The 27,710-nt window shown below is 40.7% G+C and overlaps 1 protein-coding gene across 1 annotated transcript; it reads left to right on the top strand.

The window, feature by feature from the left end:
• The first annotated feature begins 499 nt into the window (after positions 1–499).
• Positions 500–27,535, top strand: pikfyve (phosphoinositide kinase, FYVE finger containing). Its single transcript, XM_044015119.1, has 43 exons — positions 500–699; positions 3,788–3,949; positions 4,849–4,864; positions 6,574–6,679; positions 6,933–7,104; positions 7,479–7,686; positions 8,943–8,969; positions 9,222–9,311; positions 9,619–9,775; positions 9,896–10,053; positions 11,241–11,352; positions 11,492–11,639; positions 12,465–12,629; positions 12,826–12,888; positions 13,067–13,196; positions 13,573–13,753; positions 13,843–13,917; positions 14,079–14,186; positions 14,270–14,410; positions 14,637–14,763; positions 15,638–16,515; positions 17,129–17,533; positions 17,919–18,019; positions 18,120–18,191; positions 18,639–18,810; positions 18,993–19,171; positions 19,740–19,853; positions 20,624–20,732; positions 20,816–20,970; positions 21,540–21,636; positions 21,748–21,805; positions 21,902–22,033; positions 22,200–22,320; positions 22,426–22,521; positions 23,295–23,375; positions 24,007–24,098; positions 24,182–24,241; positions 24,511–24,687; positions 25,017–25,120; positions 25,202–25,330; positions 26,223–26,484; positions 26,566–26,640; positions 27,039–27,535. The coding sequence occupies exons 1-43, from the start codon at positions 516–518 to the stop codon at positions 27,152–27,154; spliced, it is 6,315 nt and encodes a 2,104-aa protein (XP_043871054.1). The 5' UTR covers positions 500–515; the 3' UTR covers positions 27,155–27,535.
• The last annotated feature ends 175 nt before the right edge of the window (positions 27,536–27,710 follow it).

Raw genomic sequence — 27,710 nt, 5'->3', positions numbered from 1 at the left:
TTGAGCCGCGTTAGTCGCGTTAAGCTGCACGTTGCAGCTCCTATGATTTCAGCGTAGTAATTGAAAAGTCCTGATGTGTGATGCAAGTCAGAAGAAGACACAGCAGTTGTTGATATTTTTTGTCTGCAGTAGGTTTTTATTGCACATGTAACTGTACATTTCAGGAACCAGGTTTGATATTTGGCATTTTTGTAAATAATCAGGGCCACGGATCTGATTCTGTGTCTATTCAATTGATATTGAGAAATTGCTTCATTGAGAGATGTTTCACTTTCCATACCAGTTTTGCATGACATTTTCAAAACTAATGCTGAAAATTGTGTCAGTAGAGGTACCACGGGTTTTCAAAGTGCTTGAATTTTGTTCAAGGAAGATGTGAAGTTGATATTTAGGTAAATGTCTTAAGTTGTGTCAACACATTTGGTCCTTGAATTTAAGGGAAATTGTTTCCGTGGGGGATCCTGTGTAAATATAGTTTTCTTTTTACTCTTTACCGCAGGTGGAGTAGCAGCAACATGGCTGCTGACGACAAGTCCTCGTCCTCGTCCTCCACGGACTGGAGCGTGGATCCGCCCGTCCTCTCGCCCACAAGCACATCACAGCTGACCCACTTCAAACCCCTGACACCAGAGCAGGATGAACCCCCGCTCCGCTCCGCCTACAGCTCATTTGTCAACCTGTTTCGCTTCAACAACAAAGGTCAGTGATGCACATTTACACGGACACGGCCGTGGTTACTTTTATATTCCAACATTTTCAGCGTGGTTTAATTCAAGGTGGAATTGCTGTCTTGAGCCTCTTTCACATTAAAATGAGCAGGTTTTGAGCTCTCGGTTTGTTTACTACGGCACCATGTTGGCAGGGAAAACTTGAGGCCATTTGAGGTCAGTTTTGCAGAACTCCCTCGGGTTATTTCTTTTTACAAGAAGTTAAATATGTATTCAGCTAATTTACGTTATTTAGCTGGAGGCTACAGTTTACACGCTGAGGATTTTGTTTGGAGGGGGACCTGCGTCTGTGAGTGGTTACTTTTCTAACGGTTGCTTGTAACAGATTCTATTTTCAGACTCAAACCTGGTAAACAGTAAACAGTGAGTAGCATCCAGACATCATAAACACCTGTCCTCATCTGACTGATCTAAAGTTGACCCCGTGCATTTAAATGTATCCTGAATCTCACGTCCCTCTGTGTTTATTTTATTTTAATTAATGTATTTGTATTTATTTATTTGTAAATTAATGAATGATTGAATTATAGAGCACACACACACACACACACACACACAGATAATTTAGGTCAAAATACATGTATCCAGTTTTATAAAAACAGGAACAATGTCACAAAATTCCAATCAAATACAGGCCAGTAAAGAAATACAGCGATTAAAGACTGAACAAATAAAAGTCTGCGCAAACACAAATACTGTAAAATAAAAAATATAGACGACTAACAATCTGATCGTTTACACAATTAAATTGTATAAAGGAAAATGTAATGTATAGACTTTTTTGTAACTGTTTAGTTTAAAAATGACTTAAAACAAGTGGTTTTCTTCTGTTAATCCCTCACACGACAGGATTAATAATTTGTCCCGATGATCTGTTCAAATCAGTCTAAAATCAGAAGACACCCACGATTGTCAGAAGGAAGATGAATTTCCACAGTGTGGGATCAATAAAGTCAAATCTGATCAAGAAAATATATTTTCTCTTTAATAAAAAGGTTCATAAAGGAAAGTTTGGAATGAATTCTCTTTTATAAGTTCCTGTAAGGGATCTTAGTAAATCATTTTCGTGACGATGACTCAGTTTCAGACTTTGTATTTCCTTATGTCACAAGTTTTCAGATCCAAGTTCATGTGTGAACAGAGAGAGAGAGATTTATATTTTCCTGATTTATAGCAGATATATGTGGATATAAAGCTGCACACAGGTCGTTTCTCTGGACTCATGAAACATCCGGGAGTGACAATACACTGTAAAATAAAATAGAATCTATTGTTCTATCTATTACATGCTCTTAAAATACAGTTTCAGATAACACCTGCTTTATTTCTTTAAATGAAGGATATTTACGTGTTTTAGGAACAACGACATTGGCTATAAATATGGTCAAATTCTGCTGTAACACAAAAAAATTAGGCTTCAAATAAAATTTATAAAGAATTTTATAGATTGAATGCATTTTCTAATTTATATATATAATAGTTAGTGCATTATGCAAATTTATTCTCTAATAAATATGATGAATATCAATGCAACAGCCTTTAAAACCAGGAAAAACAGATATGACGTTGTCCAAAATCAAAGACCAGATCGTGTCTCATGTCACAATTTATAGATATAACATCGATATATTACCCAGCCTGCACGCACACTCACACACACACAACATTTAATTCAAATCTGATGAGTTTGATGGAAATATTGTGGGGTGTTTTTTGTTTTTTTTTACAGATTAGCTCATTATAAGATATTTTTGAATGGAAATTTAATGGGAACATACTTGGGAGATCACCCACCATCACAGAATAATTCAAACTGATCCGTCAACAGAAGGACAAACTAGAACCTGAACTTAATTTCCAATGCGTGAAGTGAAGTGAAGTGAAGTGGAAAAACTGTAACTAAATTAAAAGGAGCCGATACTGAGTTTGTTAATTTTGTCACAAGACGAAACTCCCTGATTTGTCAAAGTGTGAACATCACTGAGACCGTGCAGTTTACAGACATGAGGGCAAATTATAGCCAGAGTCTTGTGAGGTCATGTGATGGAAATATGCCTTCTTCGGTCAGAGCTGAGGAGCAGCGAGCCACATGACTCACTTGGTCACACTGTGTGTGTGTGTGTGTGTGTGTGTGTCGTCCTGCCTTTTAAGACTGTGAACAGCAGTGGTTATAAACGTCACTCTGACGTGAGTCACAGATGTGATGTATGTATGATGGCGTATGGCAGAGAGCAGCTGCACTTTGTTTCACTTAGAATGGACGACACGAGACAACAGACTGTGTGTGTGTGTGTGTGCAGATTATTGTTATTTTTAAGTTTTATGCCCTTTTTATTACATTTTATCTGTTTTTTTGTATGTATTTTAGGCACTTTGGTCCTAATAAAATTGGATTGGATGAGATTAGGGGCTGCAAAGGGGTGAAACATTCCCCCATAAATTTTACGGAAGAGACTTTATTTTGGTGTTGCAGCTGAATATCTCACACCTCACTCTCATCTTCCAAGTGTTTTGGAGAAACTACGTGGCCTTCTGTTGGCGTCAAAACCCCCAAAAAGATGTTTAGTTTGTCCATTGTGTGCTACTGTAATGAAAAACATGTCAAATTAGTTGCTTATCTTCCAAATTAACCTCATTTTTACACAATTTATTCACCATTTACACACTACAGCTAAGCCATACCTGTCTTTTTTTTTATTTTTTCATTTATTCACTGCAGAATACAGCAGTAGAAATAGTATTGGCAAAATAAATCGGTTTTCCTCTGCCAGGACGGACAGACAGATTTACAGTAACAAGTTCAGCAGATTTACAAACCGTGGGAACATATAAAACCCGAGAATAGTAGGAATTTTAACAGAAACTAAAAGGCTGGTGGGCTACAATTGACTGGTATTAATATTAATGTCATTAGAAGGAAGCATGAACTCAAGAAAGAAAACAACGTTTGCCTCTGTTTCTTGTGGACGGAGCCTAAATTAAATTTGCAATGATGCAAAACCTCCCATTTGAAAAGAGGGATCCTCACTGTGTGTGTTTGTGTGTGTGTGTGTTTGTAGAGGAGGGACGATCTCCCTCGGCCACTTCAGAGAAGTCGGACGAGCCGTCCCCTTCTCCCCAGTCAGAGAGGAGGAGCTGGTCCTCCAGTCCTTCTCTGTACGGATCCAGGGCGCACCGGAAGCAGCATGGCGATCACCTGCGACGCACCTCCACCGCCTCAGGTAACAACACACACAGACACACACACAGTGCAAATGTTGATATTAGAGGCTTGTTTGTGATCCTGTCACCAGATAACACACCTGACATGAATCACAAACAGGTTTGTGAAGGTAAAATGCGACTCTAATTAAAACATTTTTAATTATAGAGAACATATTGAGACCTACGTTTTATTCTCACATGATTCCCTGATTGCGTTATCTGTGATTTGGAACACTGTGGGTTCTGTTCTGTGTTGAATAAACTAATCACAGGTCACTGATAACACCACGGATGTCGTCTCACATTAGGCCCTTTGATGCTTCTCGTTTGTTTGAAAGCAAATGTCACTTTTTGTTTTGTTTCAGTTGAACCAAGAGCTTTAATCAGAACATATGGAAATGTAATGACGTGGCGTCGCGTCTTCACTTTTTATGCCGCGTTTAGACGAGCGCTTTCGGGAGGAAATCTGCGGGCATACGGTGACGCAAAAGTGTGTGGAATTGTGTGAACAAAGCAGTCTGGCTCGCCTCCGACGAACTGGTGCATTCAAAATTTGAGAGAGGTAATTACAGATCCTTCTCTGTTCAGTAATATTATCTGTACATATCCTGTACATTTCGTGGAAAGACTCCTGTACGTTTATTATACGTGACGTGAGCAGATCTGAGCAGAGTTTTGCATCTTGCCAGTGTAGACGGAGACGCTACGGTGGAGCGTTTTCAAGTTTTCCACTCTGGGTGAAGAATAATCTTTATTTATAGAGCGGTTTGCAATTCAACACCAAAATATTCTGAGAACTTTCAGAGAAAACGCTCACAAGGAGCAAATAAGGGATGATTGGGGTGTTTTTAAGTGTTAAAGCTGAATTTCACACTTTGACTGTAACGTCCACTCTCGTGTCTTTTCTGTTTTACAGTGGATTGGCCAGGTGAGCGAGAGGCCTCATGCACTTTGTGTTTTTAACTTGCTCTGAATGAATGAATGAATGCTCTCACTCAAAGTGTGGTTTGGTGTGTGTGTTCTTGTTTTTGCAGTTCTTTCTACTTCTATTGGCCTTTGGTTTGCTCTGATGTTTTTTTATTCAGATACTAATAACTGTAATTAGAGGTCGACCGATTGTAGGGCTTTTAAAGTCTTATAGATCAGGGGTCTCAGGGCCACAGGAGCTCACGTCTGGTCAGTCTGGTGTAAATACTGTCCAACTGTGTGGGTAAACTAACTGTGCACTCACGATATTCCATCATGACATAGCACTAACAACATTTGTGATGCTATTTCACATAATTCATCAAATGAAGTTTGTTTGTTTGTTTTGATAAGGAACCATGTCCAATAGTCAGTTTATGAGTTTTCCTTCTTCCCTTCTTCCCTTCTTCCCTAAAGGCCGTGGTGAAGTTAGTTTGAGAAAAGCAGATGCTGGATGAGAGTATGATTTCTTGGTGTGTGTCTCATTGGAGAGTCGGAACGAGGAGTTGACCGTGTTCTAGTTGAGAAGTGGTTTCATTATGACATGATATTCTGTCCACGGGTTTGAGGCCTCTGCTCGATAGTATAGCAACAAACATTCAACAGCAAATATGAAACAATAAGACAGAAGTGCAATTACCAGTAAAAGGCAGGTGCCAGCCATCTTTGAGTGCTATGTCGACAGTTAATAAGTACAGTTATTACAGTAGTTTGGAATGTTCATCTTGATTCTTTTGATTTCAACCTTCATTTCATGGAGTCTTTAAACTTTTATGCTGTTTTATCATCAGTAGAAAATCACGTTCAGTACACACATCTTAAGCCCAGCTGACTGAGCAAATGAAGCGATTTGAAAGCATCAACGCTTGTCGAGCCATGATATGCGTCTCCACGTGACAGACGTCAGAGGATCCACAGATATGGTTGGAGAACATTAAGCAGCTAATGCGATGAATCAGTCGACCTCTAATTGTAATTATCTCTGTCATGATTTGTTTCTAACAAAGTTTGCTCGACGTATTTTCATTTATTGCCCAGTTTTTTTTTATTGACACATCATTATTTACTGATCGTTACAGTTAATATTCAGTTCTTTATTGATAATGAAGTACATTAACAAATGTTTGTCACACTAATTCACCAAGAATATGAAGAATAGGTATATATATATATATATATATATATATATATATATATATATATATATATATATATATATATAAAAATATATATATATATATAAAAATATATATATATATATATATATATATATATATATATATATATATATATACATACATATAAAGAATGAACACAAGTATTTGATTATATCCTTGATTATAAAGAAGTTACTGTGATGTATTTGTAATATGTTACAGTAACAAAAACAAATGTTTTATCAGCGATTATATTAATAGAAACAAAGCTGGTTTGTTTGCTTATGTGCGTGCGTGTGATGAAATTTGCGTGGTTTCTTGAATGCACCTTGAAGCTGCTGCTCTAATATAACACGCTGTAGACTCTGTGGAAGTGATGGGGAATTTAGCAGGGTCGTTGAATGCATATTTGACAGTTGGGGGATGTATTTAGTTGTGAAAAATAATAATAATATTTCTTTTGGATGTGTGTGTGTGTGTGTGTGTGTGTGTGTGTGTGTGTGTGTGTGTAGTCAGAGACGGTGGAAAGCCGACGCTCCTCTAAGCAATCATGACCCTCGCACGGCCGTGCAGCTCCGCACCGCACTGAAGAGGCTGAAGGAAATCATGGAGGGAAAGAGCCAGGTATTCACGCCCGAGTCGAGCTGTTTATCCTCCAACATGAGTAGAACTGTTTAATTGGCAAAGCCTAAATTTATATGTATTTAATGAATCAGTTTCTAAATTGTTTTAACACTCATCAATAACTATTCTAAGTCTTTTTCTGTAAGATTTAAAACCAATTTTTTAGCAACCTTTTTGTATGTAAAATAACAGCTGAATAAAATATAAAAAAATAAAAGTTTTCATCCATTTTCCACACCGTCTCTCTCTCCAGGACAGCGACTTGAAGCAGTACTGGATGCCAGACAGTCAGTGTAAAGAGTGTTACGACTGCAACGAGAAGTTCACCACCTTCCGCCGCCGCCACCACTGTCGACTGTGTGGCCAGATCTTCTGCAGCCGCTGCTGCAACCAGGAAATCCCTGGAAAGTTCATGGGCTACACAGGTACGACGAGACTCATTTAGTGCCGTATTTATCTTAAAATGTTTCTTGTTTGGTCTTTTCTTGATATGATAACTTTTATCCTTGTTGTCCTGGTTTTCTTCGTTCTGTCACTGTCATTGTGCGCCTTATAATGTAAGAAGACAAACACTGGCTTGGTCCTGGAAAGTCCTTAAAAAGTCCTTGAATTAGATGTAAACCTAGGTGTGAGAACCCTGATTACTTGCTTCCACCGAAATAAAGTCTGTGGAGATGATGGACTGAATCAGAATTGCATGAAACTCATGTGACGTTGACAATTGCAGATTTAACCGCCTCTTCATCTGCCGCCACCCCGTCCACCCCCCCGTCCCTTCCTCTCTTTCTCGTGTATCCAGGTGATCTGCGAGCCTGCACGTATTGCCGCAAAATCGCGCTGAGCTACGCTCACTCTGCCGACTCGGGCTGCATCGGCGAGGACCTGAGCGCGCTGTCGGACGCACCCTGCTCAGTGTGCGTGCTGGAGCCCAGCGAGCCCCGGACACCGGTGGGGGGCCGCAAAACCAGCAGGAACATCTTCCTGGAGGAGGACCTCACCTGGCAGAGGTAAGCGCACTCTCTGAATGTCAGGAATCTGTTGTAAATTACATTTACAAACAATGTATATAACTGCATTATGCCTTCACTGTCACTCATGAACTCATTCGTCCAAACCTTAACCACAAACTTACCATTAAACCATAAAATCCATGGCTTCACTTCCATGGTAAATTAAAGATGCTTTAATGTGAGAATGTAGATAGTTTAGGCACCACAGATATCAGTCTGACCTCTGTGGTGCCTAAACTATCTCTTAGTTAAAATGAATGTATACATGTTTAAAATGGAATCGTAATTCATTTTTAATGGTGTTCCCACCTAAAAATGTTTAAAAAGTGGGACCCCTCATTGAAAGTTTGGCAGACCCTGTTTTTAAATAGATTATTTTCACTGATTTTCATCATTATCAGAATATCGCATCATCCAGGCTATTTCGATGTGCCTTCAAGCTAAAACGTTTTTATTCTCACACGCTGCTAATAGATTTCTATGTCTCTTGTCACGAGTTAAAACGTGTTTGTGTCACGTTGTGATTTTGCTCAGGAAAGAAAAAAAACACTGACGTCGTCCTCCTTTTTCCACTTTAACCGTGCTTGTGCTTCCTCCTCCTCCTCCTCCTCCTCCACCGTCGGTCCATCCATCAGCTGTTTTAAAACACATGCACATGCTTTGAATGTGCTGAACCCTGTGCAGGGTTAACACACTCACACCATGTAACACTGCGTTAAATATGATTTGACCCTGTCTGCTCCTTTTGTCATAAAGAGCCGTTTAAGAGCTTCTGTCTCTCAGTCGTTGAAACATAAAAGAGGAAAAGTTTTGTCTTGAGAGAGAAAACCACTGATTGAAAACAACTGGAACATAAACATGAACGCTATTTTCTGAATGAAACGGAGCAGAACGGAGAGTCTCACAGCGTCTGCCACTCTCAGTGGTAGAGGGAGTCGTCTTTCAGCTTGAAGGGTGTGGGCTTGATTCTCTGGCTCTGCTAGTGTCACGCGTGTGTCCGATGTGGCGCAGCGTGTGAACGGGTATGAGAGATGAGTGACAGAATGACTTTCTACTCATGATTCTCGCTACTCTTTTTTTATCAAATTGGTGAACATTTGAATCACTTTATTTAACCATGCACAGATCTAAAAGGGAAAATGAATGCTTGTGCATGCTTTGTAAAAAAAAAAAATTGCTTCTTGCTTGAAAAAAACTGTCTTCTTTTCTGTCTCTCTCTCTCTGTCTCTGTCTCTCTCTCTCTGCTGGCGTAGAAAAACTCCTGTTGGAATGAGGAAGAAGTGAGTCTCGCTTATTTTTTTCTTTTTGTTTTTTCCTCAATTCATTTCTTCTCGTCTGTCTGAGGTGAAGGCTAACACTCTCTCGCTGTGTTTTGAGGAAACGCTCCTCTGCATGCTCAAATTTGACTGACCACGGGGGGGATGGACTTGTTTGTTTGTGTGGAGATGTCAGAGCAGGAGGAACACGTCACTTACACTTCTGTCTGTCTGTCTGTCTGTCTGTGTGTCTGTGTGTGTGTGTGTGTGTGTCAGTATGATTCACCAGGAGCCGCAGAGCGGCGGCCTCACGTCCAGACTGACAACGCTGCAGGAAGACGTTGGCAAATCACCGGGGAGGAAGAGGTCAGTCAGTTTGAATTTACTTTATTCATGTTTACCTCGTCTTGATAGCCTTTGTATTATCCTTATGAGATAAATATCATTAAAAACATTACTCCTATTTACTTTTTTTTTTTTGTTAGAGCTGCAGATAACGATTGTTTTCCTGATCGATTAACGATTAAAGTTACTTTGGAACAAGGAAGCAGAAGCACTAAATCATCTAAATAATAAATCTGAATAAATCCGGACGGCCTGATAGTCACGACGCTCTTAAGAGGGTCGATCACCAACATTCTCAGCAGTAGTGGTTTTAAATACTTCCCCGCAGGTCTGCCAGCGTGACCAACCTGTCTCTGGACCGCTCCGGATCGTCCATGGTGCCGTCGTACGACAGCTCCGTCAGCCCTCCGACAAGTAGAGCCACGTCCGGCTCCAAGAGCGGCTCCAAACTGGACCACAGCGAGGAGGAGAGGAAGATCCTGCTGGTGCTTACGATGCTTATTTTCTATTCTAAGTATTGGCAGAAATTAAATGTACCGCCCATAAGTGTATAACAGCTTTATAATGTCATTTCTGATCAAATCTGCTATCATCATTTCTCAAAGGACTCCTCGCAGCTGAAGGACCTGTGGAAGAAAATCTGCAACAACAACACAGGCATGGAGTTCCAGGACCACAGGTACTGGCTCAGGACGTACCCCAACTGCATTGTGGGAAAGGAGTTGGTCAACTGGCTTCTGAGGAACGGCACCATCTCCACCAGGTTAGCGTCGTACAGTATTCTCTCCTCTTTCTTCACTGGCTCCAAACGTCGTTATCAGAGAGAGGTTCATGTTCATGGCAGAGTTTCTTAGCCTGCAGCAGAATTATCTACAGTCTCTTTATCTCAGTGACCTTTGCCCCCCTTTTTTGTTGATTTTGTAGAAAATAAAATTATAGCACCAGAGCATCAATGATGGAATAAGAAAACTTATTTTGGATAATTAGATTTGACGTACACGCTGTGTAAAAATTAAATTAACCGTATATATCTTCAGTTAAATCCGGCTGAAGGTTGGAAAATACTTACTGATCAACTTTCAACTTTCTTTTGAGGATAATTGCTGTAATTATTCAAATCACCAGTAAAATTGCTGGAAATTTTATGGAAAAGTTATGGAAAATGAATATACTAATAATTACACAAAGACTCAAAATGAACAAGCTGATTATTAAAATATAGGACGACAACGATTAATCAGTTCCCAAATTCATCACGTACTTTTTTGACGATCGATCAAATGGGTGTTGGCAAGTTTTTTTAAATGTGAACATTTGCTGATTTCTTTGCTCCGTGTAACACAGAAATCATTAAACATTCATTCATTTTAGTTTGTGTACAAAACAAGACAGTTTGGATGCATTTTCTGACCTTTTTTTGACCAAAAGATTGACGGAAACTTGGTCAATTAAAATTATATCGTCAGTTGCAGACTTAAATAAAATAATAAACTAAATAAATAATAACTAAAATAATTGTCTAAGTTATTAACTTTAACAACCTTCAGTTCTTCTTTATAAACTCTTGTTGAACTTGAACCACTGATAATTATTGACATAATCCAACCGTGGATGGATTTGCTGTGATAACCAATGATAAGCACTGTCCTGTAAATAGTGAAACAGAAAAACGTGGTCAATCCCTTATCAATTTTTTTTACTTATTATCACTTGCTTTTATGTGTTTTACATCTGTTTACACTGTATTTTCAATAAAGCAAACTAAAAGAACCCCCCACATGATTTTTCCCTGCTCCAACACACCTCGTTGTCGTTATCAGGCTTTTGAACATTTGAATGAAGTGTGTTGGAGCAGGGAAAACATCTAAAACACTCCGGGTTGGTGAGTTCCCAGGAGCACAAAGAAGAAAGTTTTCATTTACCTGTTGTCAAACGTGCTCCTTCTCTCAGAGCTCAGGCCATCGCCATTGGCCAGGCGTTGGTAGACGGCCGCTGGCTGGATTGTGTTACCCACCACGACCAGCTGTTCAGGGACGAGTACGCTCTCTACCGCCCCCTCCAGGTGAGTTTTCTGACGAGTAGAAGCAGCACACGACGGGGAAACGGGAGACGTTTCATTTCATTTTTATTTTTAATTTCAGCCGTTGCGGTGAAATGTGCTGACGTGACGTCTCTCTTTCTCTCTCTCGTCTGCTCACCAGAGTACAGAGTTCTCCGAGACACCGTCTCCAGATAGCGACAGCGTCAACTCGCTGGAGGGACACTCGGAGCCTTCGTGGTTCAAAGACATCAAGTTTGATGACAGCGACACGGAGCAGCTCGCCGATGAGAACGACGACACTATGCCCAGTACGTACACCACCTCGTTCCCATTGCTTTTAAAGCTGCACTGTGAGTTCTGCTGTTTGTTTGGTTGTAAACAGAAGTGACGTAACATTTGTTTGCCGTGTCTATAAAGTGAAAACAAGCTCCGTGAGGCAGAGCTATCTGACCTGACTGAGGGAGCGTTTGTGTGTATACAGAGCAGGGGCGGGCGGAGACCAGAAGTGTTTGTCCCGTCAAACTCCTGAATGACTGGGGTTTTTTGAGCGACATACGTCCTGAGTGACATTGATTTATTTTGGACATTTATTCGTGTCTTAAACTCCAGCTCATAGACGGATTAATTGATTAATTAGGCAGTTTTTTAGCATTTTGTACTCGTAATTGGCTAATTATTATTATTTATTAATCGAAGGGCTGCAAGATATGGGGAAATTATCGATATATATATATATATATATACACACATACATATATATATATATATATACATATATATGTATGTGTGTGTATGTATGTATATATATATGTATATATATATATAACAAAATAAAGGAAATCAATATTTCTGGAGGCTGGACAGATATTTACATTTTGAGGACCAAACAAGTACTAAATGAATCCAGGAAATAATCAAAAGATTAAACAATTATGGAAATAGCCCCAATTTTTTATTATCTATGACCTTTGATTGTCCTTTATTTTTAAACTCCTCCTTTCCACACCTGCCATTCCTTAGATCATCGGCTGCCTGCACAGGTTTACTCTCTTTGATTTTTAAACTCCCTCTTGCTGCTCATTGACGTGTCCCTGTGTCTCTTTGTCCCTGTGTCCCTGTGTCTCTGTGTCCAGACTCCGCCAGCCCCAGCAAGAGGACATCGGTCAGCAGCTTCCAGTCGGTGGTGGACAGCGACTCGGCCTCGTCCATCAACCTCAACATGGAGCAAAACAATGTCAACTTCCACATCAAGAAACAGTCCAAGTATCCGCACGTGCCTCCTTCTGCTGAGCAAAAAGGTAAATACGGCACAGCCCAGAGGTTGTTCTGCATCCTGGCCACAGCGCCTCCTACTGGCACTGACACATCACTTAGACCTGAAGCTAATGGTTTTTTTTTTATGAAGGAAAATAAAAGTCATTTTTATAGTTTTAAAGTCGTTGTGTGTGGACTGTGAGTGAGTAGAGTCTCTGTGTGATCTCTCTTCTCTTGCAGCTGAATTTCTTTTGTCCGAGGACGGAGGACAGAACATTGTCATAAGCGATGCCTTCATTAAAGGTCAGTTTGATTTGAACTGGAATTTGTGTGGATATATTTTCCAGAATTTCAAAATAAAAGTATAATGGATATGGAGCGATATATAGTTCAGAGTAAATCTGTAAATAAATCGAGTTTGATACCTCTGTTCTCAGGGAATCTGCGTCTCCCCTATTCATGACTTGATGTTTTCCCACAGAGTCTCTGTTCAACCGTCGTGTTGAGGAAAAGGCCAAAGAGATGCTGTTCACGCCACTGGGTTGGCACCACAGCTCTCTGGACCAGCTGAGAGAAGAGAACGGAGAGAAGAAGGCCATGGAGAGGCTGCTGTGAGTGTCCAGTCAACAAACATGTCACTTTTTCTGAAGTAAAGTTGCTGTTTGGTTCATGTCCGACTCGCAAACCCAAAAAATCTTAATTCTACTGCAACCTTGAAGGTCCAAATAGCACTTGACACCTGCTATTACGACCGGCGTTACTTGTTCAGCTAACCTGTGAGCGTGATTTTGGGTGGTGAATTTTCCACCCCTTGAATCTCCATTTTCCCTCACAATAGTGTCTCAGAGCTTCCAAAACACAAGTTGTGTCGATCAAAATACTTTAGCGGATTCTCCTGAACTTGTTTCTAAAATTGTAAAAATTGTATGGCTTCTTCTTTTTCTGTATTTTTTTTTTTTGCTGACACTTGTGCGTCCGTTTGTTCAGCTCGGCCAACCACAGCCACATGATGGCGCTGCTGCAGCAGCTGCTCTACAGCGAGTCGCTGTCTCTGTCGTGGCGGGACATCATCGTCCCAGTGGTCCGGCAGGTCGTCCAGACGGTGAGGCCCGACGTCCGCAACTGCGACGACGACATGGACATCAGACAGCTTGTCCACATCAAGAAGGTCAGGGACGTTCTCACACATTTATTCAGAGAAAAAGAAAATAAAAGTGCTTTTTTAAATAATAACAGAGTTTTCTCTTGTGGAATTAGATCCCTGGAGGTAAGAAGTTTGACTCCATGGTGGTGAACGGCTTTGTCTGCACCAAGAACATCGCCCACAAGAAGGTACGAGTCACTTTTTCTCTGTATATATTAAACATTATATACATTTAATACAAGATGGCTTTTATTTTATATTTTCCCACCAGATTTATCATAATTCATTGTTTAGAGTAAATGTAGTGAAACCAAATGTGGGAATTCTGCTTCTTATATTTATGTTTTAGATGAACGCTTACATCAAGAACCCAAAGATCCTGCTGCTGAAGTGTTCCATCGAGTATCTGTACAGGGAGGAGACCAAGTTCACCTGCATCGACCCCATTGTCCTCCAGGTCCGTGAGTTCCCACACCGTCACTGAAGACTCACGTGTCACTCCGGTTTAACTCTTTATTTTCTTTCTTCTCTCTCCCTCAGGAACGAGAGTTTTTGAAGAACTATGTTCAGCGCATCGTAGACGTCCGTCCGACCCTGGTGCTGGTGGAGAAGACGGTGTCTCGTATTGCTCAGGACATGCTGCTGGAGCACGGCATCACCCTGGTTATCAACGTCAAACCGGTGAGTGTCGGTCACTGTTGAGACAAAAACCAAAAAATTAATCGAAATGTACATTTATATTGAAAATGAAGTCATTCAATATCACTTGTCGTTTTTTTCTAACACACGTACATATCCTTCATTTAAAGAAAAAGGTATTATCTGAAATGAAAGGTAAAAGCAGAGAAATAAACCAGGGCTGTGTTACTGATCCCATATATTCTTCTTTTCCCCCTCGTTTCTGCAGCAAGTCTTGGACAGAGTGCGTCACATGACGCAGGGAGACCTTGTCATGTCCATGGATCAGCTTCTCACCAAACCTCGACTTGGGACCTGCCACAAGTTTTACATGCAGCCGTTCACTCTGGCCAACAGTAAGACCAACATCTGCACACTGAGCTCTTTTACTGAAAACTTAAAAATATGATTTGGTAGAGGGTTTTTTGTCAATTCTTAAATATAAAGGGCGGAGCTTTCTATCTGCATCGTCTGCCTCCAGTTTGTTAGTATTTGTAAATATGGAATGTCTGTATTTTCTGAAAGATTACACACACAAATGCACCTAGTATTGCAAAAGACTTTACTAACTTTACCAAAAAAAGTGTTACAAAGAACAAAAAATTTTTCAAAATGTTATAATGGTTCACAAATATTTTACTAATCATAAACATGACTGATGTGACCCAAAAATGTTACAAAAAACCTGTTGCTAACATTACAGAATCATTATGTGACAAAAATATGTTCCACAATTTTGTAATTTACAAAATATCTTATGTTACAAAACATTACAAAATGCCGTAATGAAACAAACATGTTCCAAAAATGTTGTTATGTTGCAAAATGGGTTTCGAAATGTTGTAATGTGCTGCATAAAAATATCGTGCCCATTCCATAACGTTACAAAACCATCACATTTGTGTCAAAAAGATATGTTGTAACGTTACAGAAATATTTTTCAGAATTTTGTTACGGTACAAAAGAATGTCACTAAAACATCAACGTTTCACAAAATCATTCCCAAAATGCTGTAATGTAACGAGTTCCAAAAACATTATTTACTGTACCCAAAAAAAAAGATTGTAGGCTCCCTCTAGTTGACAAGTGCAGCGTTTTCACGTCACCTGAAATATGAACATTTTAACCCAGTCACGATCATCTCACTCACAACTTATTGTGTATTTTTGTTAATGTGATAATGTGGTGATGTCATCGTCTCACCTGCGTCTGTCCCGCCTCTCCTCCCAGACAACGTGAAGACTCTGATGTTCTTCGAGGGCTGTCCTCCTCACCTCGGTTGCTCCATCAAGCTGCGCGGCGCCTCAGAGTACGAGCTGGCGCGGGTGAAGGAGATCATCATGCTCATGGTGTGCGTGGCCTACCACTCCCAGCTGGAGATCTCCTTCCTCATGGACGAGTTCGCCATGCCGCCCAGTTTGTCTCAGAGCCGCTCGTTCCCCTGCCTGCTGGACGGCACGTCTGCAGAAGAAGACGAGGAGGAGGAGGGAGAAGAGAAGGAGACAAACGGAGAGAGTCAGGAGAAGACCGCAGACACTGAAGACTCATCAGCGGGAGGACAGACTGAGGAGGAAGGACTTTTCGTGGAAGCTACGTCCACTAGCGATGAAAGGGACAGTCTTCCTGAAGCGCTGACACAGAGCTCGCCCTCTTCTGGACACCCAGAGCCAATGATGTCCACTCCATTTTCCAGTCCACCTGCACTTCCTCTGGCTGTCTCGCCTCCGTTTCTCATGGAGGACGACCAGGAGTTGACACTCTCGGACACACTCGTCCCAGCGTCTGAGGGGGAGACGAGAGAGGAGGAGGAGGAGGAGGAGGAAAGGCAGAGTCTGGTGAAGGAGGAGTCTCTCAGTATGGAGGACGAGGACGGCTCACAGACGCCGACTCCCCGGCTGTTCTGCGATCCTCTCCAGGACGATACTGGGACATTTGTGGCCGAGCAGGTGGCGTCGTTCGACGACCGTCTGAAGTCCATCTCTGTCGTCTTCAAGCAGGAGCTCAAAGACATCATCCTGTGCATTTCTCCCTTCATCACATTCAAAGAACCTTTCCTTCTCACTCCACCGGGCAGACACTGTCCCAGCAGGGATTATTTCCCCGAACAGGTACGAAGCTTTGTTGGCAACACTTTACATCTCTACTTTTTCTTGTCTTAATTACCGGTCGACTTTGAGCTGTCCTCCACAGTTCGACGTGCTTAATCGCAGTTCCAAGTTCTTGATCACAAATCTTAAGTTCTCAAAAGTTCTGTATCACAATGACATTTCTTCTCATCGTCTCATCTCCTCCGTCTCGTCCTTCTCCATTGCAGTTCAAACATAGTTCAGTGTTCTCTGTTTCAGCTCAAAGTCCCTCTACTCAACTGTTTTCCCATCTCTTCACTCCCACCCCATTGAAATTTTAAACACCGAGGTCTTAATCACAGTTGTTCTTCTTATTCTTGTAATAATTTCCCTCACCTTCTCTAAAAGCTCTTCTCTTCTGAGCTCTTTTTTCAGTGAAAACGCCCCCCGATGGCTATTCGGTGCCTGGTAGACTACGTCTGTTTTCATATACAGTGTATGGTCTGCGCTAATTTGTTTCATGACGTTTTATTTTTAATTTAACTCGTATATATCCTCTGTAACGTTCATGGTTCAAATACGTTATTTCTTCTGATTTATTTGACTTCTGGGAAACAATACTCCGTGTTCACCTGCGTTGTCCTCTCCTCGTCAGGTCTACCTGTCTCCTCTCCTCAACAAAGACCTAAAGGAACTGGACGGACGCAGAAAGCGGCAGCTCCTCAAAGACTCCGCCCCCTCCTCGCTGGTCATGGGTCAGACCAACGGCACGGCTCCGCCACGGCCCATCGACGTGCTGCCCTGCCACAATCTGACCAGCACCCGCATCATAGAGCAGCTCAACAGCAGCCACGATCTGGCCAGGATGCTCGCCGACTACAGAGCGAAGGGCGGTCGCATCCGGCAGAGGGAAAACTCCGACCCGTTCTGCGCCCCCAGCGTCGCAGCAGTGGTCAGCGGCCAGAGCCGCGGCGGGGAGACGGCGGTCAGGGCACCGGTGAAGGCCGACAGTGAAGAGGAGAAGCCGAGTAAACAGAATGATATGACGTGGGCACCGAAGGTGAGCAGAGAACAGTGGTTAAATAAAAATATTTATTTACATAAACAGTAATCAGTTTTAATAGTTTATTTGTTATAAAAGGAGCAAAGAAACCAGGGAATATTCACAGTTAACAGTGTTTTTATTATTTAATGAAACCAATAAAACTCAAACCAGTGAATCAGTTGTTGATTATTAATCACTGAAGCCTTAAAACTCAATAACAAAGGTCACAGAGTTCACAGCTCCAACAAAAAGTATAGAACAATGTCTTTATTTTCTTATTTAATGGTGACTTTTGCGGAAAACGTGTGTATAAAGTGTGATTTTTCTCATGATTAATAACCAAAACAACTGTGTGTGGCTGTGATTTATTTGTGGTGTTGTCGTCGTCGTTTGTCCTCAGCTGGACTGTCTGAACCCCGTCAACCATCAGAGACTCTGCGTCCTCTTCAGCAGTTCGTCCGCCGAGTCCAACAACGCGCCCAACCCCTGCGTCAGCCCCTGGTAAACCCCGTTTATACACATATACAATAAAACGCATCATTGTCGCTATCTCACACAAAGTACGGTCAAATAAAACAATGTAATCTTTTACTGTCAACAGGATCGTGACGATGGAGTTCTACGGCAAGAATGACCTCTCTCTCGGTGTGTTCTTGGAACGATATTGTTTTAGGTGAGAAAATAATCAAATAAAATCTATTCTTTCCATCAATTTAATGATTAGAAATCACAATATTATCTGCACTACATTATATTTACTTTGAAATGTATTATCAGATATAAGCAAACACACCAAGATCCCCTAATATGACTCGTGACTAAAACCTAAACTAATAAATATTATTTTGTTTCGTTAGTTTTAGAAAGTTAGTTTTGGGCGTCAGCGAGTTGCTGTTTGTCACTTATGTTGTGTGAGGTCTTGCATTTATGTGTTGTGAGTTTTGTGATTGTTGTCGTCTCGTTTCTGTCTCTGTGAATCCGTTTGGTGTTCAGTTTTTTTTTTGCCATGAGTGCGACGTAAATAAGTTGATGTGAAAACATAACCGTGACCTGGCGAGAATAACACATTACTGACTGAGGAAAAACAGAAGTGTAAAAACATGTGTTTATTTCCCCACAGGCCGTCTTACCAGTGCCCCAGCATGTTCTGTGAAACTCCCATGGTGCACCACGCCCGGCGCTTCGTGCACGGCAGCGGCTGCGTGCAGATCGTGCTGAAGGAGCTGGACTCTCCGGTGCCCGGTTACCAACACACCATCCTCAACTACTCGTGGTGTCGCGTCTGCAAACAGGTCAGTGATGACTTCAGCGCGAGTTAAACACTGGGTTTCCAAGGTGTAAATCTTCACAGGTTAACGTGAAGCTGTGGTTCTCAGTGTCTCTGTGGACGACCCTCACTTTTACTTCATGATTGTAAACAATCTACGGTGGACAGATAAGTGACGCATTATTCTTTCTCCTCCTCTGTGTTCAGGTCACACCAGTCGTGCCGCTGTCCAACGACTCGTGGTCCATGTCTTTTGCCAAATACCTGGAGCTGCGCTTCTACGGGCACCAGTACACGAGGCGCGCCAACGCCGAGCCCTGCGGACACTCCATCCACAAAGACTACCACCAGTACTTCTCCTACAACCAGATGGTGGCGTCCTTCAGGTCGGTCTGTCAGTCTGTCCTCTGAGTTCAACACTACTTTTGTAACGGCTTGTTAGCGTTTGTTTTCAGAGATCTAAAATGTCGGTTTTGTAAAAGTATTAAACTGACATTGGTATCGGGAGATACCCAAAGTTGTGGTATCTGTATCAGACCCAAAAAAATCAATATCATATCATCGCTAAAACTGATCCGTTTTTATTAGAAATTAGACTTCAGACTAATTCTTCACTTTTTTTGGATCTGGATTTTCTAAAAAAAAAAAAGAAAAACGTTTATGATGTCGGTGTCAGACACAAAAGAAACACGAAAAACACAGATTTGCATCTTATCGGCTTTTAATCCACACAGAAACTGTTTTTAGGGGACCTGAAATACTATTTATGGATCTGTGACAGTTCAGGACTCTTTGTTGCATCTGGATGTTCTATTGTTTTCTATTTCAATGCCTTGTAGTAGCCAATAAAAATAAGAAAAACAAATAAACACAAAAAAAACCTGAATATGAGATTGGGGGTAAAAAAGGCAACAAAAAACGAACTCAAGTTTTCCCCTTGTTTTCCTTTTCCAGCTACACGTCAGTGAGGCTGCTGGAGATTTGTCTTCCTCGTCCCAAGATCTTCATCAGGAACCAGGGACCGTCCAAAACCAACCTGCAGCTGGACGTCAAGGACTTCTCCCAAAAGTAAGAGGAACGGAGACGTCTGCTCGTCACACTGAACTCTGACCTGTTTCCTGTTAATAACAAACGAGATCATGGAGGACATGACTTTTTGATTCTGATGTCCAGTAACTTCAGCAGTGCTTCCCAAAGCCTGGGTTAGGGCCCACAGATGGGTCACAAGAGATTTGGTTTTGGGTCCCTCAAACAAATTTGCAGGATTGTGTCAACGTTGAAGTTAAGATGAGCAACTGATCCAGTTTATATCTTTATTGGTTTATTGCTGTCGACTGTGAAGTTATCAAATCGGGTTCATTATCAAATAATCAGTTTTTTCTGTGTCTATTATTTTTAAAAAACTAAACTGATTCAGCTACAACTTTGTCATTCGATGGAATTAAAATGAGTTTGATATTTAAACTGACGTTATTTTAGATTTGATGCTTTTCCATTTCTGTGATAAATAAATTCAACTTTCAGGGCAAAAACTACATGTTGACCGTAGTAACTGAGAAATTGAAAGATACGACAGGTAAATAAACAGTGAGGGGAAAAAATCAACATAGCGTAAAACCACCAAAACAAAGAAAGAAAAGTTTTTATTGATGATTGAGTTCAGTCCAGAGGTCACAGAGAAACAGAAAGTGCTGTATTTAGATTTGGTCAATTATTTTGCACCTCAGCCCATTTTCTATCAAACAAACCACAGTGGATATGTGACAGAGGCTCGTGAGGGACAAAAAGAAGTAAACAAATGAATAAAATCTGTCATTTGTTTTCCCTCTGCTCCTCAGAGTGACGCAGGTTTACTTGGCCATCGACGACCGTCTCACGTCCCTGAAGACGGACACCTTCAGTAAGACGCGAGAGGAAAAGATGGAGGATCTGTTTGCCCAGAAAGATGTAGGTTCATGGTCGCTCTGCTGGTTTGTGATGCTGCTGCTGTTTTTAAGATACATAATCCAGGTGTTTGTGTTTGTGTGCAGATGGAAGAGCACGAGCTGCGGAGCTGGATCGAGAAGCTTCAGGCTCGGCTGCAGGTCTGCGGCGTGGACTCTCCTCAGCAGCTTCAGGTCGTCCTCGAGTCGCTGGTGATGAAGAAGCAGGGCCTGTGTGAGATGTTGCAGTCCTGGAACAACAGGTCAGAGTCACCACATGAGTTTATTGGAAGAAACTATATTAATATTTGCTCTAAAAAGGATTATCAGATATCGGCAAATGCGCTAAGATCCCAAAAACGCTCCAATATATTTGTAAAAAGTCCAGTGTCTGTTATCCTCAGAAGAAACTACCAACCAACTATTTTAATAATTTGAACGATGACTGAATGAATCCCTGACTATTTTGATATTTTAGCTTCTTAAATGTGAATATTTTCTGGTTTCTTTGCTCCATTTAACAAATAAGTCAATTAAAATTAAAGGATTTTGGACTAAACGTCGTTATTTCAAGATTTTAGGAAACTGATCAATATTTTTCTGACATTTTACAAACCAAACTAACCAGTTACTAGATTATGAGTTTAATCTTGAGTTGCAGCCTTACTAAAACTAATTAAGACATTACAGTTCTCAGAATGCCTCTTTTATTCAATTTTACAAGTATAATTTTAGTTTTCTATTTTTTATTAGGATTTCATTCCAACAGCAAATAATTGACATAAAATCAGATTTCTTTTGTTCCTCCTCCTGTTGCTTCTCTCCCTCCCAGGCTGCAGGACTTATTTCAGCAGGAGAAAGGCAGGAAGCGTCTGTCTGTCCCTCCCAGCCCGGGCAGACACAGACAGACGGCGGCTGACGACAGCAAGGTGTGTGAGACATCATCTGACATAAACACACCTGTGACCTTACGTCATATTCATTTTAAAAGTATTTACAGTGAAGTCACTGCTGTTTGTTTATGTTTGTTTATTCCTCAGGGCGCCCTCGACTCCTCCCCTCGTAATCCCTCTCCTGTCGTACAGAACGGAGAAAAAGGTCAGTTTTTCAAACTGAATCTGATTCGAACGCTTGACTTGATTGTGACAGTACATGATAAGTGTGTGTGTGTGTGTGTGCGTGCGTCCCTGACAGAGGACCGTCTCCTCAGCGCCATGACCTCGGCGTCCTCCTCCTCCCTGCTGCCGTCACCAGGAGACCCCGGAGCTGAGCCCTTCACTCCCGGTCCGTCCTTCACCGAGCAGGACTCGCTCAGCATCCCAGAAGGTAGAGTTTACAATGAAGTGGTTATTGTCACGTTCATATTGTTAGTGGATGATTTAGATTGGATTACAGCTTGTGTGGGACATTGTAAACAAATGACATCATGACATAAAAGCAATGATTCTCTGTGTTTCTCTCATTTTACGTCTCTTTGTTTCTTTGTGTCCAGATGTTTTTGACGGACACTTGCTGGGCTCCACTGACAGTCAAGTGAAGGAGAAGTCCACCATGAAGGCCATCCTCGCCAACTTCCTGCCCGGCAACAGCTACAACCCCATCCCCTTCCCCTTGTGAGCACCGCCCTCTTTGTTTTTTGTTTTTTTTTACAGTTTTAAAGCCAAAAATGAAGCATTGACACGATGTATTACATAATATTGTGGGATGTTTGTTGACAGTGACCCGGACAAACACTACCTGATGTACGAGCACGAGCGAGTTCCCATCGCAGTGTGTGAGAAAGAGCCGAGCTCCATCATCGCCTTCGCTCTCAGGTCTGAACGGTGATTTTATCTTTTATTAATGCAGTTACAGACAAGGACATGTTTAATAATTCTTCCTTCATAAACATTCAATTAATTAAGTAATAAGTCATATATTCAGTGACAGAGACAGTTTTGGTTTCATTAACACTGAAAGAAAAAGTCAAACGTTGTTTTAGAGGAAAAATACACAGAATATCTTTTCTGAAATATCCTCGTAGCTGTGGAATTAAACCAGAGGACAGATTCCACTGTGAATAATCAACAATACGGTTGATTATTAATCAATTAATGAAGCACAACAATATACAACTTCAGTATTTTTAGTTTTTTCATCCAACAAAAGGAGCAAATCTTCTTATTTGAAAAGATAAAAGGACTAAAAACTAAACTTTTCATTATCAATGAATCTGTAGATTATTTTCTAGATTAATGAATCAGTTGTTTGTTCCATAAAGGAAACATGTTGATCAGTGTGTGTTTGTCACATTATTTGAAGTTACAGTGATTTCCCTTTAAAGAATCTTATTAAACTCTTAACACTCATTTTAAATCTTTTTTTTTTTTCATGATTATTCTCATAATTGATTAATTAATGAGTTGTTTGGTCCATAAAATGTCCGACAGTGTTGATCAGTGTTTGTCACATTTGGAAAACCGAAATGATTCAGTTTGAATGATTTTCTTTGTTAATAAAGAGCAAAGGAGGTTGTAAAAGGTTTAATCTCTTTACATAAAGCCCATGATTCTCTGTCCTGAAACATGTCGATGTTATTGTGTTTCAGTTGTAAAGAATATAAAACGGCTCTGGACGATTTATCCAAGGTGTCAAACGCAGGAGGAGACGAGACGCCGCAGGTCGTCAGGTACGTGGATTCTGTCGCTGCTCAAAAACAAACCATACGTCGGGATCATGTCACTGTTTGATGACAAAAGCAAATAATCTTAGTAGTTATTATTTGAATTCTCTGCATCTGATGTCAGAAATAGAAGTAATTTAAAGTCGGATCCTTTTTTAAAACTCACTGTAAACAGCTGTTTTTTAACAGGTCTGAAATGTGTGTTTGACGGTGTACGCAGATTATTTTGTTTTTTACTCGCAACAAAACACTTGTCATTTCAAATTGAAGGCATTTATGAAGCAAAATGAATGTTTAGAATAAAATCGGAGAGGTTGTACGCAGACAGAACGTTAAAAAAGAAAAATAGTGGTATAGAGTCATTCCTAATTTTCATTTTAGACTGTTATGAAACAAAAAAAACATTTGAAATAAAATCTAGTAAAAAAGTATAAGAAATGAACTTGTGATGATCCTTTACATCAACTCGATGTGAAATATTAGATCAATTAACTCGATAAATGGAAAATGAATCGTGAAAAGCAAACATTTGAAAACACAAAGCAATTTTACTACTTTTGTGTTGTATTTTTAGGGTTTTTTAATAAAAGATTTCTACGTTTATATAAGCAGGAAAAAACTTTTTTTTTCTCTGTAGTGCTGAGAGTCGAGCGAAGAGCAGCCCAGCCAGACCCAACGAGTCGATCTCGTCCCTGTCGAGCCGCAGCAGCCTCGACACCGATCCTCTCAGTGAGTTCTGTTCTTCTGTTTAGCAACAAATAATCTAATCTAATCCATAAATCCGTGTGATTTACCATCGTTTTTCCTCTCAGAAGATTCAGATCTGACCGACAAACAGAAGAAACAGACTCTGAATCCACACATCGAACTACGTGAGCATTTATTTTTATTATATCGTCTCCTGGAAAATACACATTTGTGTTAAATATTTAAAATACTTGTTTTATATATTGTATAGAATTAGATTATAAAGGTGGTAATTCATTCTAATGTTGATTTTAAAACTAATAAAACACCAGAGAAAGAACTTGGAAGCACTTTGAGGCAGTATTGGTACCATCGTAGTTTAATTACATAAAAATTAGAATTCCTGAGGCCGTGTTTTTAGTTTTTTTCTGTTTTGTCGCGTTAAAACGTGCAGAGTTCTCTGACGCCAACGCCAAGTTCTACTGTCGCATCTACTACGCCGAGGAGTTCCACAAGATGAGGGAGGAGATCATGGAGAGCAGCGAGGACGACTTTGTCCGCTCGCTCTCGCACTGCGTCAACTGGCAGGCGCGCGGCGGCAAATCTGGAGCCGTGTTCTACGCCACGGAAGGTCGGTGTCCGGAACGATGTCTGTATCTGTACTGGAGCAGGAAATAGCCATTAAGTCTTTTCTAATATCACATTTAAGACATTTATGAAGCAATAAACCTGTTTTAAAACTAAACTGAGAAGCTATAAGCTAAAAAAAAAAGTTTTAAATAGAATCTAAGAGGCTGGAAACATTCATTCATTCATTCATTCATTCATTCATTCATTCATTCAGGTACAAAAATCCAGGATCCAAAATCCAGTTTTTAAGACTCCAGAAGTAGTCAAATCACTATGATGATGATAATAATAATAATAATAAACTAAAGGTCTCCTCTCCCCGTGTTAAAGACGACCGCTTCATCCTGAAGCAGATGCCCAGACTGGAGGTCCAGTCCTTCCTGGACTTTGCTCCTCACTACTTCACCTACATCACAGGAGCCGTGCAGCAGAAAGTACGTTATTATTATCGTTTAAATCTAAATAAATTTGCTTAAACGTTTCTGTAAATAACTTTTATCATCATGTCTTTGCAGCGTCCGACGGCGCTGGCAAAGATTCTGGGCGTTTACCGCATCGGCTACAAGAACTCTCAGAACAACACGGAGAAGAAGCTCGACCTGCTCGTGATGGAGAATCTCTTTTACGGACGCAAGATGGCTCAGGTGAGACTCCGTTACCCACGATGCAACGCGGGCGCTTAGGTTCATGTTAATACAATGCACAAAAGGTTACTATTAAAAAACGATGAAAGACAAAAACAAAAGTAAAGTCACATTCATTTAAATGTAACGATGTTGATAATCTGGTTTGATGGTTTTTTAATCGTTAAAACAAAATATTATTGCAAAAATGTCTTAAAAAACATTTTTTATTATATTATATATAGCATTTTTTAGTCACAACAATCCTGTGTGACCTCTGGAGACGACCTTTGTGACAATAATGTCACTTAAACGATTTAAAAAGAAAGATAAAACTAAATATTATTGAGTAGCTCTAACATCGGCCTTTACTTTCAAAATAAAAGTATTTTTGTTCACGTGATTCTCTGTCGTCTCTGTAACAGTTCATCCATTATTCATAGATTCCTGAATTAACTGTCAACGATAATTATAATGAATGACTTTAGAAAGAACCAGGAAAGAAATCTGGATCATTCCCCAGCTGTTTATAATAAATTCATGTGTGTGAGTGTTTTATTTGTTTAAGATCATTTTATAAAAACACAGTTTAATTCAAGAAAATCAAAACTGGTTATTTCCTGATCTTTCTACTCTTCTAAAATCCTATCAATTACTCTGTTATTGTTTCGGCTTCGTGACAATGACTCGATGGATCGATCAAATAATATATAAATACAGACCATACTTTGTACAGTATGTGCGAAGCATAACGATTTCCTGTCAATTTACAGCAGTTTTGAATCAAACTGTTTTTATTCTGTCAGCAGTGAGAGGTTTTTCATTTATTTTAAAAACTGTTGGCGTTTGACACGTAGAAGAGATCGGCTTTGACTTTTATTTTGAAAAAGCCGCCACTCCCCACGTTTCTTAGGTGTTTGACCTGAAGGGGTCGCTGAGGAACCGCAACGTGAAGACGGAGTCGGGGAAGGAGAGCTGCGAGGTGGTTCTTCTGGACGAGAACCTGCTCAAGCTCATCCACGACAATCCGCTCTACATCCGCTCGCACTGCAAGGCCATCCTGAGGGCGGCCATTCACAGCGACGCCTACTTCCTGTCCAGCCACCTCATCATCGACTACTCCCTGCTGGTGGGACGCGACGACGCCACGGACCAGCTGGTGGTCGGGATTATCGGTGAGGAGCAGAATAGGGATCCGACGCCGCGGTGGCGTTCGCGGTCGACTGGGTTTTAAACGTCTGTGACGTGTGTTTCAGATTATATCAGGACGTTCACCTGGGACAAGAGACTGGAAATGGTCGTGAAGTCCACCGGAATTCTGGGAGGTCAAGGTGAGACTTCACTTCCTGTCTGTCTGTATTTAAATGACTTTTTTGTATTTTACGACGTGACGTCATAAAAACACAGACTGGACGACTTGAATTTGTTAAAAATCACTCATAATAAGACACTTAACCAAGTCCACAGCTGAGTTTCTTTTTTTATTTCATTGAGTCACTGGTTATAATAATGTCTAGTAATGTCTTGACTATGTGCGATGGTTTGGGGAGGGTTAAAAAAAGGCATAAATACAGTATTTTATTTTAAATACAAGGCGTGGCTGCTGTGTTTATTTTTGAGACATTTATGAGTTGATTATTTGGTATTTTATTTTGAAATGCACTTTTGCATTTTTGCGTTTGTGCGATTTTTCAGCGTCTTGAATCCGAATCTTTGTGTCTGTCTCCAGGAAAGATGCCCACCGTCGTCTCTCCCGAACTCTACCGAGCGCGTTTCTGTGAAGCCATGGACAAATACTTCCTGATGGTTCCCGACCACTGGACCGGCCTCGGCGTCAACTGCTGAGTGGGCGTGTCCGCGGCGACGGCGGCGGCCGAGCAGGTGCATCAAAACACAAACACTCTCTGAAACTCTGACGTCTAAAACTGGACCTTGTAAATAACTTTATCGAGACTGAAGCGCGACCACGACACAGCACAGGATCATTCCACTGACGCGCAGCGACGCCTGCGAGCGTCACAAACACTTTCAATCTGTTTTTAATCTGTTATTATTTATCTGCTCCTGTGGATTCTGACGAGTTTCTCGCAGGCTTTTCTGCTTTTTATTTTAATATTAGTCCCAACGTTTCAAACAAACAAACATTAGTGCTGTGCTTCATTCATGTAATTTAAAGTTTGTAAATGTACAGAGATTATGTAACTATTAAAAGATTATTGACTCAGATTTACAAAAAAATGTCTTTGTTTGGTTTCTGATAGAAAAGAGGAAAAATAGAGGGGATTAGATGCAAAAACCTAACAAAATTAGTATTACAAATGAGTAAATTCTTGCATAGCTTAGCCATTTTAGGCTGATTTAAGGAGCTGAGACGATTTCAGCTATATTTATTCAACGCAGA

This window comes from Solea senegalensis, linkage group LG2 (assembly GCF_019176455.1).
Source record: "Solea senegalensis isolate Sse05_10M linkage group LG2, IFAPA_SoseM_1, whole genome shotgun sequence".
Taxonomy (NCBI): Eukaryota; Metazoa; Chordata; class Actinopteri; order Pleuronectiformes; family Soleidae; genus Solea; species Solea senegalensis.
The sequence above is the reverse complement of the archived record's forward strand: the minus strand, read 5'-3'. Positions and strand labels throughout refer to the sequence as shown.

Coding starts and splice junctions, on each gene's coding strand:
- pikfyve (XM_044015119.1), top strand. CDS start 516: ATGGCTGCTGACGACAAGTCCTCGTCCTCGTCCTCCACGGACTGGAGC. Junction 16,516..17,128: donor GGGATTATTTCCCCGAACAG/GTACGAAGCTTT, acceptor TCTCCTCGTCAG/GTCTACCTGTCTCCTCTCCT. Junction 24,099..24,181: donor CCTCGACACCGATCCTCTCA/GTGAGTTCTGTT, acceptor TTTTCCTCTCAG/AAGATTCAGATCTGACCGAC.